At 41.7% G+C, this 14,836-nt stretch overlaps 1 protein-coding gene across 1 annotated transcript; it reads right to left on the reverse strand.

Moving 5' to 3' along the window:
• Nucleotides 1-2,858: 2,858 nt before the first annotated feature.
• LOC125750347 (potassium voltage-gated channel subfamily A member 1) lies at nucleotides 2,859-10,828 on the reverse strand. Its single transcript, XM_049027987.1, has 2 exons — nucleotides 10,183-10,828; nucleotides 2,859-9,852 (listed from the first exon to the last, which is right to left on the reverse strand). Exon 2 carries the CDS (start codon nucleotides 9,477-9,479, stop codon nucleotides 8,010-8,012), a length of 1,470 nt encoding a protein of 489 aa, XP_048883944.1. The 5' UTR covers nucleotides 9,480-9,852; nucleotides 10,183-10,828; the 3' UTR covers nucleotides 2,859-8,009.
• Nucleotides 10,829-14,836: the final 4,008 nt, after the last annotated feature.

Genomic DNA, 14,836 nt, shown 5'->3' on the forward strand with positions numbered 1-14,836 from the left:
AGTGCTGAGGAAGGCAGAAAAAGACCCATCTCTGGTCCAGGACTTCATTTCTGTTCCTGTCCAAGCAACTCAGAAGAGCAATTTTAATGACGAGCAAGACCCTTAATCAGGGAACTGAGATCATCTCGTTAATGCTAAATTCCACAATAACATCAAACAACAGAACCTACAGTAAAGTCTTGGACCATCAAAGCAAATGTCTAAAGCTATTTATATGAATATCATGTGCGTATATTCTCAGAAAAAAATACAATTTAACATGCAAATGAACAGTCACATCATATAAAGTGCCTAGAACTTCTTCTTGTTATTTTGCTGGATGGCTAGAAGAACACAGTTTTAGTCCCCTAACCTCTCCTCAGGGGCACCCCAGCCATTCCATGTATCCAATAAATTTCACCACCAGCTAACTTAATTAATGAACTAAATTTATTTGATGAGGTATAGATAGTGTGCTATTGGTTGAGTCATGGGCATATTGGATGGTTACTGTCAACACTGGGGTGACTTCAGGAGAGGTTTTTCAACGGTTAAGCTAACTCACATTGACCGACATTATATCACAGTTTTTCACCAGCATAAAGAACGTTTGAACATACCACTCCGTACATTAATGGTGATTATTAACGCGCCCGTGGGTCCGTCGTCGTGTCGCACAGCAACGCAGACGTTACTCTCGTCGATTTCAGAGCTGCCTGCTGGCGATGGAGATAGAGGAAGATAGCCTCATTCTTTTCTTCCGAAACGTTCATATGTCCCACTTAACACACACGCACACACTCCTCCCTTCAGGGGGCGTACACCCACACGCCGCTTCACTGGGGTCACAGGCGATGAGTCACTGGCTTTGTGTTGGCGGGGTGGGGTGGGCATCTCCAGTGCCGAGCTTGCTAATCCACAGCGCTGTCATTCCATCCCGGGGCGATCGGCCTGTCTCCAGCAGACATCTTGTGCTTACGGTCAGAGTCCTGTAAAATCTGTCTGTTTTGGTCATGTAGCATTGTGTGATCGTGGTCAGCCTCCTGACGAAGGGTCCATTTCAGAGGTGCACTGTAAGTTTCAGTACATGGACCCTTCAACAATAAAACATGCAACATGTTATTTTAAGCTGTTTAATTTAACAACAGGACTTACATCAGGGACGACGGCTAATTGACAATTACTTACGTGTCCCTGAACGATGTTCTCAGATTTCATTAATGGATTCATTAATTTAACATTAACAATGTTGCTAAAAGGGAAACAAAGCAGCCCAACATGCAGTGTAGAGTTTGAGAACACTGCATTGAAAGCATAGTCATCCATGCTTTCAACTGTATTCACTTGTCTATTGACAGGAATAGACTAAAAAGCAGTGAATCCGAATGTCAATAAACTATTTATTGTTTCAATGCAACATCAGGAACTGTGTTTTAAACCACTACAGGACCAGTATTTGAAAGTATTTGACCTTATAAGTTACATTTTTACAATAACCAATTACAGAGTTCACACACATCACTGTTTCTGAGGAGAAATTCTTTGCAGTGTCTAACACATTTAGGTGTCTGCCAAGCAAATGGTTAATAATAAAATCATGAAGGCACTGAGATGTACCAACTCTGGCTATACGTTTGAATTTTCTGTGTATCTAATGCCTGTTTTTCAGCGTATGTATCGTGAGCAGTGAGCAGGGGGAGAATATGCTTAGAACTGTCACGGAATGGGTCATTTTTAATGTTAATTATGAAAATTAAATTAATAAAAGGTATTGTTTTATATTGATTCGTATATGTTTTTGAAACAGCCCAGAGATATCTGAGCAGCACACCCAAGAGTCAGCATGAACAGGGCCAAGCAAATATCTCCCATGAATAAGCAAACAGCAGCCCTGTATGCATTTAGAGCTAAACAAAGATATTTAAGCCATACACTCTGCACATTCTCCTCTCTCGTGTGTCTACCCCACCGTCAGCAAGCAGTCACAGCTATAACACAAAACGGTTTTCATGCGGCAGACTTATTGGGTAAAAACAATATAGGGTAAAATATCACAGTTATAATTTAATGTGTTTCACATAATTATAGTGAAACTTTTGAAAATGGATTTACAGTTATCAAGGCCATGCTGTGTGAGTTATTTCATCTGTTATACACACACACACAGGTTTGTCATTATATCTTTGTGGGGACTCTCCACTTTTTACTTCAACTTTAATCCCAACATGACGACCTTAACCTGAAAAAACAGGTTTTTATCACATTGTGGGGTACATTTGGTCCCCACAATGTAATAAAAACATAATCCACACAGACACATACACGCACACACACACACACACACACACACACACACACACACACACACACACATATAGCTTGTCCTCCAGCTACTATATACTATAACAAGTAAACAAGTACTAAGACCGAGTGTCCAAAAACAAATGTAAGTTTCTTTATGTGTATCTGTATAAAGCAAAACAGTGTTATATACAGATGATGCGTGTTGGTAAATTTATAACCACTATTCATGCTATTCCCTGCTAAAAATTCACAAAAATATTTTGTCATTCTTAAGTTTTTACCAAGATTGTCTTGCATTCCCAGAAAAGTAAAACACTGTTGAAGGTAAAAAAAAAAAAAAAAAAACAACATTGTTAAAAATGTAAATGCTGACATTTCAGATTTCTGTGTATACAATAGACAGACATACTGTACCATTCAAATAAGAGTCCAATTAAAATTAAAACCTCACGTAAACTGCAATCTTTGATGTGTTTTTACACCACCCTGGCGTACATTTTAAGTGTCGCTGTAATGCACCCAACCAGGCATGTATGTGAGCATCTCATCATCAAGGGAACCACAGACACAGACCAGAGCCTTAAAAATGTCTTTAATCGAATGATACATGGCAGAATCGTGACAAAAAAATAAAGTGGACACCTTTGCATAGATCACAGACTATGCCTTCAGCAACATGACAAACATTACAGACTGTCACAGAAGAAAGAAATGGCAATATCAACAACTTTATGGTACATGAATCGAAAAATAACCCTAACCTCCAAATGAAAACCTTCCAGAAGAAAAAAACTGAAACAATCCAGGCTCCTTCACAATGCACTTGGTCTAGTTGCCTGGGACAACTTTGTTGGGGGCAAAAAAACACATATACACTAATATATATTTCATATATATCATATACATTGTTTTGATACCAACAGCCTAGTAGTTGGTGTAAGAGAAAGCAATAAACTTCAATGAGACTGTAAAAAATCCACTGGGATAGTGTGATAATGGCAGTAATAATAATATTAATAATAATAATAATAATAATAATAACAATAGATCAATGGATGAAAACAACTGTACACTGACATAAAAGCAGGCATTTGAAAGTGAAATTGTTGCCACAGTATGTTCCATCTTCATATGGCTGCAATCGTGTGATTGGCTTCTGGCCCTACAGCCCGGTGATGAACAGGACGCCACTGGGGGCAAGAGACGAAAGGAGCGACAACAGTGTGACCCAGATATCCTTTGTGGTGAGTCAGAAACTCAGCCCACTCCCTTCGATCTAAACACAAGTGTCTCTTGTATCAGTACAACACAGGAAACACTGAAGATCGACTGAGTGGCGATTTTTAAGTCAATAGATTGATGGGAAATCATTTAATGTTTTGACCAACTGGTTTTCTGTGCAGCGGAAACAGTTATGTTTACATCGGTACCGTTAAAATCAAAGTACATTTCCCATCTCAACAACCTCCTTATGAAAAACTGAAATGTAAAACATTCTAGGCTTATTAATATTTTAATCAATTTTTCTAGCACTGGAATGGATAATGTTTTAATTCCTCATAAATTTGCCAACCAGTTATACCACAGTACTCAGGTGAATTAAAGTAGAAAACAGTGATTGTGTTATTTTAAATATTTTCTTTCATTCAGCTCAAGATAACTGAATTCCATCATTTAAATGCTTTTCAGGGTGAACACTATCCATTGAATGCAATCTTCTCTTTCATTTAAGCCTCTATCTTGACATATTCAACATACTCCATTGTTGTCCTCATGTAGAACAACCCACACTTTGCACTTCAAGTAAGAGATAAATAATAAATACATTTTTCCCCAAATATTAACACTGGAATTGTCTCTAAATCTGTGCTTGTCCTACTGATCACTACCTGTTCAAAATGCCAGGTGTGATTTACTTGCAGAAAAACTCTCCAATGTCTTCAAATACCATGGTTGGTCCCTTCAAAACTGATTTCAGCCAATTAAAAGGACAATTATGTCTTTTTGTAATTACTATTGGCTTGTACTCAGTACAAGATCAAGAGCCATTGCACTCCCACTATCCTGTCATCTCTGTTTGTACCACAAGATACACTTTACCGCATTGCCGGGTTGAAAAATAGGATTATGTTTTTCATACAAAAACGACGCAGTGGTTAATCTCTACCTCTGCCAAACTTCAATGCTGAATTAAATGTTTTAAATGCATAGCACCATATTAACATGCTGTGTTACTGGGGAAGAGAAACAGTTAGACAGTTAAATGTTCTGACACTGTCAAAGATGACTTTGTACACTCTACCTCCTGCTGTATAGACACTGGGGGGTTGGAGTGGGGGGTCTCCCAATTTCCTTTTCTACATTTAACAGATGCTATTGTCCAAAGTGATGCTCAATGGAGGAAAGCATAGGGTCAAAGAGAAAGCCAGCCAGCAGCATCCAAAATCCCTGAAGCAGGTGGGGTTCAGAGCCCAACAGTGATGTAACTGCTGGCTACAGGATTCAAATCCACAACCTTCCGGACACCGGTACAGATTCATAACCTACTGGAGCACACATCTCCTCTTCCAATGAGACCTTATGACTGGTTAATACCCCTTTAGCCGGCATGATATGTATGTTTGCTATGAGAAATAAGGACATAGCTAGATATCATAGCTAACATTCAATCTTATATTAGCGCTATAAAATGTGTTCCATTCGCCAAAAAATAATCACTGGAGATTCTGTCATGCTTGCATAGGCTGTTTAAATTTTTTAGGCTAAAAAATGCTATCGAAAACAATGCAGTAACTGCAGTGAAACAAGTCACAGAAACTACAATTTTAGAAATTTCGAGAGAGAGATCTAGTCATTGTGACAATATATATATATATATATATATATATATATATATATATATATATATATATATATATATATATATATGTATGTATACATATTTTTTGCTCAATGTTCCACTGGTCCGCATTCATTTACTCATTATGAAAATAAATTTAAAGAACGGACTGGGTGGCATTTGCCGATTTGGAAAGTGTCCATATTTAAAGGGAACTCTCTCAGATACGTTCCTAAACATCCTTCTGAAAGGTTGCATCATAATTACTGATACAGTTGCCCTATCGCATCAAAATAGATGGCAGCTTTACATAAGTGCAGCTCACGAACAACTGACACGCGTACAACATCCAATCCCAGATGCCACAACCACTGACTTGCTAATAAAACATACATACATACTGTACACTGTAATACCAGCGGCCTTCAGGGTACCACGTCATTCCACAACCCAATCCTGAACAGTACTGAGTACTGACTCGTCAACTCAAAATTGTCCTTTGACCCCTATGACTGGTCAACAGAACACCAGTATACCAGCCGGGTAAAAATGGGAATAATCTGTTAGATGTCATCACAGATTCTGAGTCTGCTGAGAGAGTACAACTCTTACACAAGTGCTTTTGTTTATTTTGGAAAATAAATAAAAAGGAAAGCAGTTTCTGATATTGATTGATATATGAAACACCGCAGGTGCACGTTTTTCAGATTTAATTCATGTATTTGTTCTATGCTGTTGCCCATAATGGTCTAAAACATTTCACCAAATGTACAAGGACTCCAGTGATCAAAACCAGGAAATCTCACTCACAGGCAGGTGGTTTGGAGCCAAAGCGCCATTGGTCGTGATTGTGCGTACCTCGGAGTTTGCGGATAATACTTGTTATAAGTGCTTTTCTGTAAGGGTAACCTGCCTGGGAAATTGAGACGTTTAATGCAGTTAACTAATATGGATTCATTAACGAGTATGACCAACGATGGCAGGTGTCTGAACATTGAATACGCGGAGGCAAATGCACTGTGCAGAGAGACGTAACTACTGAGGTAGACTACCTATAGGCTTGTTACACGGCCATAAAACAAACAAAAAAAAGGAATACGGGTGTTAGTAACAAAACAAGTACAATTTCTTTACGTCCCCTCCCCAGCTTATCCCCGTCATCCGGATCTCCGATGCCCGTGTACACGGCGGTCAGGAGGTACTTTGGTGGACGATGTTCCGAGGGGCGCGTCCCATGAAATCTGATGGGATTCAGGTCCGACCGCTCAGTCCCGCTCCGCCGGTGGCCGGGGAGCTGCTTTGTTAATGTACTGTATCTGACAGTTATTTCCATAAAGGATACAGAGATGGATTACAGTGCACTGCAGTAAGGAGGCTCGTTTCAGCTCTGATCTAACTGTGTTACTCTATGGTAAAGGGAGGCACTTTAACAATCCACTGGGTAGGAAGGTTTAAAGGCACTAGCAACTAATTTAAATCGTTTTGCCACGTCAGTTCTCCTGGAAATGTTACTGGAAATCATTTTGAAAAAAATTTGTCTGAAAACCATAAATGCCTAAAAACTCAACGGCAATGTGGATGTAGCAATTATACACTTTTTTCGGTTTTCATGTTCAGAGAGAGTCCATGCACTGCACCAGATAAGCAACACTGACTGTATTAGGTGCAACCTATGCAATTTGATTATTATTATTATTATTATTTCGTTAGTTGCTTTTTTTTCTTTGCGTTTGCTTTCTCATGAAAAGCTATGTATCCACACGTTAAACTTGGATATGATCTTTCATAGTTCAGGCAAAAACCAGCTTGTCGTTTCCCTGCTAATGAGCAGTGAATCGCTCTGCCCGACTAAACATCCCTGTTACCGCAAGCTGTTTAATACTGACTTTCATGCATTAAATATACTAGGATACATAGTACCTTAGTTCATTAGGCCATGATGCGGAGTATTTTAACATGCCAAGACCTCCAATTCCTAAAGATTTAACATTCAGCACTTAAATGCTTTAAAGTATTAACAAATGATAAATAACTAGTGCACTTCTGGTGAAACCAAATTATTAGAAAACTCGAAAGCAAAGAAATCAATTTGACTCAAACAGAAATAAAGTTTTCCGTTACATGAGGAAATGACTCACGCATGCCGATATTAAAACGAAGAGTATCTGAACATGCTAGTATTTAACTTTTTTAGTATTTAACTGTCGTTGTGCTGTCTTACATCTAGAGGGCCTGGCGTCGGACGCGCTCGGTAAAATAGGGATTACAGCATCTCCGAAAAATAGCAGCATTGCAGATGTCCTCGGGACTATTACTTGGACCGCCTTAAATTGGCAGCAAGGGGACGGTCCCTTCCTTTACGATAAGGTGCTGTGCTGGGCAGTAAGTCTCAGGTAATGGCATCGGCTGTCGCACGGGAATCCGCTGATCGATAACTGCGAATGCTTGCTACTAGGCTGGACGAGAGACTTTGATGCACTTCCTGGATGCGCTGTGTGTTTCGCTGTAATCCATGCATAACTTTTTTTTGCCAATAATCTAGTAATTGTCTGTTTGGGCAAGCAGTGAATCCCGGGTCGGGACGGCGAGGGGAATCGCACAATGTCTCATTTTAATAAAAACGAGTCAAAGTATGTTTCATTTCTGTTTGTTCCTTTTCTCAGACAAACTCGATGGCCCATTTGAAAATAAATGAAAATATCGATCTTTCACTTATTCTGAAAGCATCTTTTACCTTCGATTTGTGTTTTCGTTTTACATCGCTGAGCATAATCGAAATGCAAGAACGCATTAACGAGGTAAATAAAGCATTCAGTTATGATTACAGTATATACATTAATGGACGGCTTCACGTAAGTTCGTGTAGTTGCTGCTGGGATTTTCGGTTTTACACATCTGTCAGCAGCTTGCTTTTATTAACACAGTTTTGGTTGCTAACGAGGCAATTGCCAGTTCTGAGATTTGCCTCCCTAAAATTGTCGATACTATTATTTATATCCTCATCAATCTCCATATATTCTGACTTACTAACGGGGGTCGAACTACGACGACTAGAACTGGTGTCAGAAGCGATGTTTGGGTTGCTGACATGAAGCAGCTGCGCTTGCTCCTCTCCTTCGGTTTCTCTGTGGTAAAAGTAATTAAAGTTGGACACGATCACGGGAACCGGCAGCGCTATCGTTAATACTCCAGCGATGGCACAAAGGGAACCCACGATCTTGCCCCCTATCGTCACGGGATACATGTCTCCGTAGCCCACAGTCGTCATCGATACCACTGCCCACCAAAACGCGTCCGGGATGCTGGTGAAGTATGACTCCTTCTCCTCCGCTTCAGCGAAGTACACGGCGCTGGAGAATAGGATAACACCGATGAAGAGGAAGAATATCAGCAAGCCCAGTTCACGCATACTGGCTTTGAGGGTCTGCCCCAAGATCTGCAGCCCCTTGGAGTGTCTGGAGAGCTTGAAGATCCTGAATACTCTGACCAGGCGAATTACCCTGAGGATAGCTAGAGACGTCGCCTGCTCCCCCTTTGCCTCAGCGCTTTCTTGATCTTCGGCCAACTCCGTTCCCAGCGTGATGAAATAAGGGATAATGGCCACTACATCAATAGTGTTCATCATGTTCTTAAAGAACGCCGCTTTGCTGGGGCAAGCGAAAAAACGAACGATCAGTTCAAAAGAGAACCAGATGATACATAGGGTCTCCACAATGAAGAAAGGGTCTGAGAAAATGTTCGGTTTGTAAAAGTATGTACTGTTCCCCACGGTTATCATTCGCCCCGTGGTGTCTTCTTTCAGTTCAGGTAAGGTCTCCAGACAAAAGATTACGATGGAAATCAGGATGACCATCACTGAAACTATGGCAATCCCCCTTGCCGGACCCGAGCTTTCCGGGTGCTCAAACAGCAGCCAGATTTGGCGTTGAAACTCTTTTTCGGGTAAAGGGCGCTCTTCCTCTCTAATGAACCCCTCATCCTCCCGGAACTTCTCCATCGCTTCCACCCCTAACTCGTAGAACTTGATCTCCTCCGAGAACATATCCAGCGGCACATTGACCGGTCTTCTCAGCCTACCCCCGGACTGGTAATAATAGAGTATGGCGTCAAAGCTGGGACGGTTTCTGTCAAAGAAATATTCATTTCTCAGCGGATCGAAGTAGCGCATCCTCTTCTTGGGGTTGCCCAAGAGCGTATCCGGGAACTGCGCAAGGGTTTTCAGCTGAGTCTCAAAGCGCAGCCCTGCGATATTGATGACCACCCTCTCGCAGCAATCGTGATCGTCATGGTCTGGGGGGTACGCGTCCTGGGGGTGCCCAGAAGCTTCGTCCATGTTATCTCCGGCCACCACCGTCATTCTGTTGGTCGAGTTTTGCGCGTTGCGGGCGATGCGGGTTTGCGTTCAGCCCGGCTGAACAGGCATCCAGTTTCCCGTTCAGTTTTCTTCAGGTGGCCCTGTACATGTATTGCAGAATGATGGATCGCTTTTCCTCAATGCCGTTTCTCTACGTTTCGCGCTGACTCGACCATCGCTTCTCTATCGGCTCTTCTTACTGCTGCTTCTATCACCCCGTCAAACAGGGGGAAGAAATGGATCGAAAGGCGAAGCTCTTTGCCAGCTCAGCAATTTCAACTCCCCGTTTTTTTTTTTTTTTTTTTTTTACGATGTAGACATGTGGGTGGTCAGAGCGCCAACTGTGCAGTTGCTCGTTGCGAGGAATGCGAAAATGCTAGAAAATAAATTATTTTAAATGTTAGAAACGCAACAGTGTCCCGTCGACAACCGCCAAAGTTTCTATTTTATTTTATTTATTTAATTTCACCCCTTAGTCAAATGGCACGGTTCATACAGCCTAACTTTCGGCTCACTCCGTTTTAAATAAGTCGCCAATTATCTCAAGAGATCAGTTCCTTCAAAAATTGGCATATATTAACATGCAATGTTAATATTTTACATAGCAACAAAATAGCATTATTGGTAACAGCAGTAAGAATAATAATAACCGTCATAATAGCCTTTTCACGCTGTCATAAGATACATCGCTTTCTGCATTGCTTACCTCTTGATGGTATGAAGAGAAAATGTATAGGAATGCGAACAGTCCGTATGCACCGTAAGGAAGAGCGACAACTTTGCACTCGCAGCTTTGTTTTAATATGGCTATCACTTTACAGCGCGCAAGATATGAGGCTTCCTGAAATATTAATCGGCTACACCATTTTAATAAGTATCCGCGGCGTATTTCTGACTTTGGCGTCTAAGGCTGCCCGAAGCATCTTCGTCTTGCAGTGACTGAAATCTTGGACTTCGGAGTCTCTTAATAGGCTGTATAAAAGCATGCTGCTGGACAAGTCGAAATGAAAGCGGGCTGAGTTACAGGCATATGAACGCATACAAGACATCCAGAAAGTCTGCTGACTCTAGCGGGATAAACTATGTGGTAGGAGAAAGCATGGTGGTGCGGATGGGAGTGCCGAGTGCATCAAGGGGTAATAAGCGAACTGGCCGTTTCTTGCCGTTGCCGCATCAGCAAACGTTGGACATCTTTTCTTTTTTGGTGAAATCCGGACGCGGACATCCCTGCGCATACCTGTGCTGCCTCAAAGCACTGCGTGAAATGAAAGAAAGGACGCAGAGAAAATCAGAAAATATTGTTAAACACGGTGGTGCTTTGCCGGATTTTATATATACAGAGGGAGAGAGAGAGAAAGGGAGAGAGAGAGAGGGAGAGAGAGGAGGGAGCATTCGACGCAATGCAGACAGGCTGTGCTTTCCACACCATGAAAACCGTGCGGGCCAGCGCTGCTGTTAATACTGTATTTCTCTTATGGTCCCATGTTGTCCCTCTGAATTAAATCAGGCCTACATTAATAAAATGACAGTGGAAGTTTGGCAGTTTCAATGGGAATCGGGAGGAATTGATTCATATTTCCATCAATAGGTCAATTTTCCATAGCTGCTCAGCCATCTAAAATCTCAGCCTTTAATATTCATTCGGTTTTAGGTTTCTGTCGAAAAGAATGTTTAAAAACAAGTCTGTCGGGTCTGGCACTTGCTGGCGGTGATGTGTTTAGTTATATGTTAACTGTTCCAGCTGAGTGCTAATTACCACTGACCACGTCACGCAGTGCAGTTTATTAAACGGTTAATACTGTGTATGCAAACGGCTTGTCATTTTCTCCTTTGAGTATTTTTATCTTCTTTAGTTTTGGTTTCCATCCTCCATTCTTGTCGCGTTGAAACCTTTAGTAATTTGTCTCTTGTCCAATGAGAGAGCATTTAACAAAAGGACGACTTGAGTGTATAGATAGATAGATACTCCAATGAAACGTGGTTGCCTATACCCCCCACTGCACGCATCTATCCATCTGCGTGTTTTTAATTATGAAGGTCAAGTGACCCTTCCAAGACACGGAAGAGTCCGTTTTCAGGCTACTGTACGTCCTATGAAAATGTGTTAGAATAATATTATTATTACTAACGTGAATTAAGTGTTATGGCGTAAAAGGCTGAATCTGGATGAATTGCTGGATGTACAAAAGCAAATAATTATTTTCCATTTTCGGACAGGAGAAGATTATTTTGGGGATGTTAGATATCCCCATTTTCAGAACAGAAGCATAAATGAGCTTTGATTAATTTCTTTCGGCTATTATTTCGGCGCGTTCCCATTTACAGTGGATCCCCGAGAACCTTCGCGCGGGTTTCTCTGATTTTCATTAAGGACGCCTTTCAAGTTTTAAGCGTGATTTAGCGCGGTGTTTGAAATAGTTATTAATCGTTGCTTTAAACAAACATTTGTCAGTTAATTGTTGAGACGTCCCCTACAAAAGAACCAAACCCATCAAAACCTGTTTATGACTGTGCTTGTAAAGACAGCCGGATTTTAGATATCGAAAAACTACGGGAGATCAGGACCATGGACAGCACCAACTCGTCATCTTGGGTGCATTTTTAGTGTATTTTCGACAGCGTTTTACAGGAAGAAAAAAATTAAGACGAGGGTAAGCTGATTAGACGACCCGCAACAGCTTCACTGTCTATCCATTGCGCCCTGCTGTTCACATCTATCAAACTACATCCCCTTTTTATCTATTTTTAGATGCTATGCCGTGGTCCTCCCCGAGTGTGCTGCCGTAGATTAACATCCCATGTAACGGTTCCTATTTTGCCGAACAGTTCGGTTACTATCTATAGGCCTATGTTGTGCCAGCAAGCAAACATTTCATGAAAAAGAAGACGTGAAAGTGAGTTGTTGCCCTGTGGTCATAAGCAGAGAGACCGAGTATGAAGGAGACCAAGCTTTCCATGGTGCAGTGTAAGAACTCCACAGAGGTGTTAATTTGTCAAAACGGGTACACTGAGCAGCACGCTCATAACTAGGGTCTTGTAATAGGCAAAAAAAAATGTTCTAGAATTAGTGAAAATGAAAGTTATTAACCACCAGAGCTTTCCACCCTATTTGCAGACATGAGCAGAGTCTGACAGATAATGGAAGTATGAGTGCAGGACTAGTATTGTTGGGTACTATAGTCTCTGGATGAATCCCTGCAGTCATTAAACAGACCGTTTGAGGAAGTCAAGTGAAATGTTCTTCCCATGTGCAGAAAGATCGCTACAGCTTGGGTGAGGCCTGGAGAGGGAGTCTTGTCATTTGTCAAACTGGCCCGAGAGTCCCACGGTGGGGGGACTCGTTTGACATCATTCCGGTTTCAGTTTGTCAGCTCTGCAGGTTATTTCGGGACACAGTGCAGAGGAACTCATCCCCTCCCTCCCCCATCCATTGAGTTGCCGGCTGCCAGTGCTCACACACCTCTGATTCTGATTCTTATTTTCCCCCCGTTTGTCCTCATTTGTTTCACAGCATGAGATATGAAGCGGATTGGAAGGGATGTCAGCTGCAGAAATGCTCGGCCTGCTCCTTCTGCTTGACGGAGGATTCGGAGGTGTCAGGGACGGCAGGCTGATAGGGGCCTTCAGAATGACTGACATGAAGACGAAATATTGCAGATGGAATATCGTGAATTGGAAATATTTTGTGCTCATGCGCGGAAAGAAAATGAAACTTTGATTTCTCTAATTCACTAATTTCCATTTGTGTGTTAATTACGATTTAATTTATGAAAAAAGGATGATGACAAAGTATTTTTGCTGAAATTTAAAGATATTCAATATGTAGGTAAATGGTTCAAAAGGATTGGAAATTCTTAAAATACAGTTTAATCATTATGCAAACAAATGTTATGAGAAAGTTTTAATATATTGTCAATACCGGTCTTGTGGATAATGCACCTAAAAATGCTTGTTCATACCATCTTCCCTTTACCTCTTTCACCATGTTCCAGTGTCACCAGGTGCCTCCGGGATTCATACGACTCTGGGGGCTACATGGTCCCTCCCACTCATCCAGAACATTCTGAAAATCACCTCATTAAACTGCACTTTACAGCGTCCAAGCTAGCACCTGTATTCTTTAGGAGCCGTAGATATAAGATCCACTGCACGTTACTGCACATGCAGATATTCCACTTAGTGCTGTACCTGTATGCTCTGACTTCTGGCCTGCTTTGCATTACAAGATTAGCAGAGGTGTCCGTAAACGTTCTGTAGCTGTTTGGAAGTTGCAGCAATGTTGTGAGAACGCAGTGTGCCGTTCCTGCAGGTACCGAGCAGGACCACGTTCAACGAGGGCAGGGGAGATGTTCAGTGCTCTCCACACGCCTCACCATGACAACCGGCGCATTCGAGTACCATGGAGAAAAAAACAAAAAACAACACTGCCGGCCAGCTCACTCTTCTGTCTCCAATCTGAAATCCAGGACAGGAATGATTCTTCAAGCTCTTGTGTGTCATTCTCCAGTTGACTGTTTGGAAGCACACATTATGGTATGCTTATGACATGCCTATGACACGACAATGACATGCTTATGACATGCCTATGACACGACTATGACATGCTTATGACATGCCTATGTATAGCTCTTGCTCTGATGCTAGTAGCTCAGCCCTGCTTGCACTTATACTTTAGTTGGCTTCTTCACTGTTGTACCAAACAATGTACTACCTGCTTCATTTGTAAGTCACTTTGGACAAAAGCGTCTTTCTGAATAAATGCATGTAAATATCGATGCTAGAATGTATGGAACCACATTTCTTGTAGGACAGTTTGACATGTATGCCATTTGGATGTTACTGAGTTCTGGAATTTTAACAAGAGTTCTTTGTTGAATTACATGGACTGAGGCGCTTGGGGATTCCTCCACGTGAGATGGGGAGGGCTGGAATTGCCTTCTGGCATACTGTGCATTTATCATGGAGAACAAAGTAGCCAATCATATCGTTTACCATGGGGCCATGGGGGACTCCGAAGTCCAGGGCTGATTTTTACTCCGAAGTGCAGCACTGGAGAAATGTCACTCCAGCAGTTTCTCATGGGTGGTTCACTGATGGTGGAATGAACTGATGAACCATGTCTGGTTATCAGATTCTCTCTTTACCTTCAAGAAACACCTCAAGACCCATCTTCTCCAAGAATTTGCCTGCTAGCCTGATGCCTCTCTGTTCTTTGGATGTTTTGAATGGTGCTCCTCTGGTCATTGAATATGATTATTAGGTTTATTACGCTTGTGCTTTGTGGGAAGACGCTGCATAGCTCTCTTGCCCCAATATTGCTTATACTTGTACCAGAGCATTCATGGGACACTCGGCCTAAC

The sequence above is a fragment of the Brienomyrus brachyistius genome, chromosome 1 (assembly GCF_023856365.1).
Source record: "Brienomyrus brachyistius isolate T26 chromosome 1, BBRACH_0.4, whole genome shotgun sequence".
NCBI classification, from domain to species: domain Eukaryota; kingdom Metazoa; phylum Chordata; class Actinopteri; order Osteoglossiformes; family Mormyridae; genus Brienomyrus; species Brienomyrus brachyistius.

Coding starts and splice junctions, on each gene's coding strand:
- LOC125750347 (XM_049027987.1), bottom strand. CDS start 9,479: ATGACGGTGGTGGCCGGAGATAACATGGACGAAGCTTCTGGGCACCCC.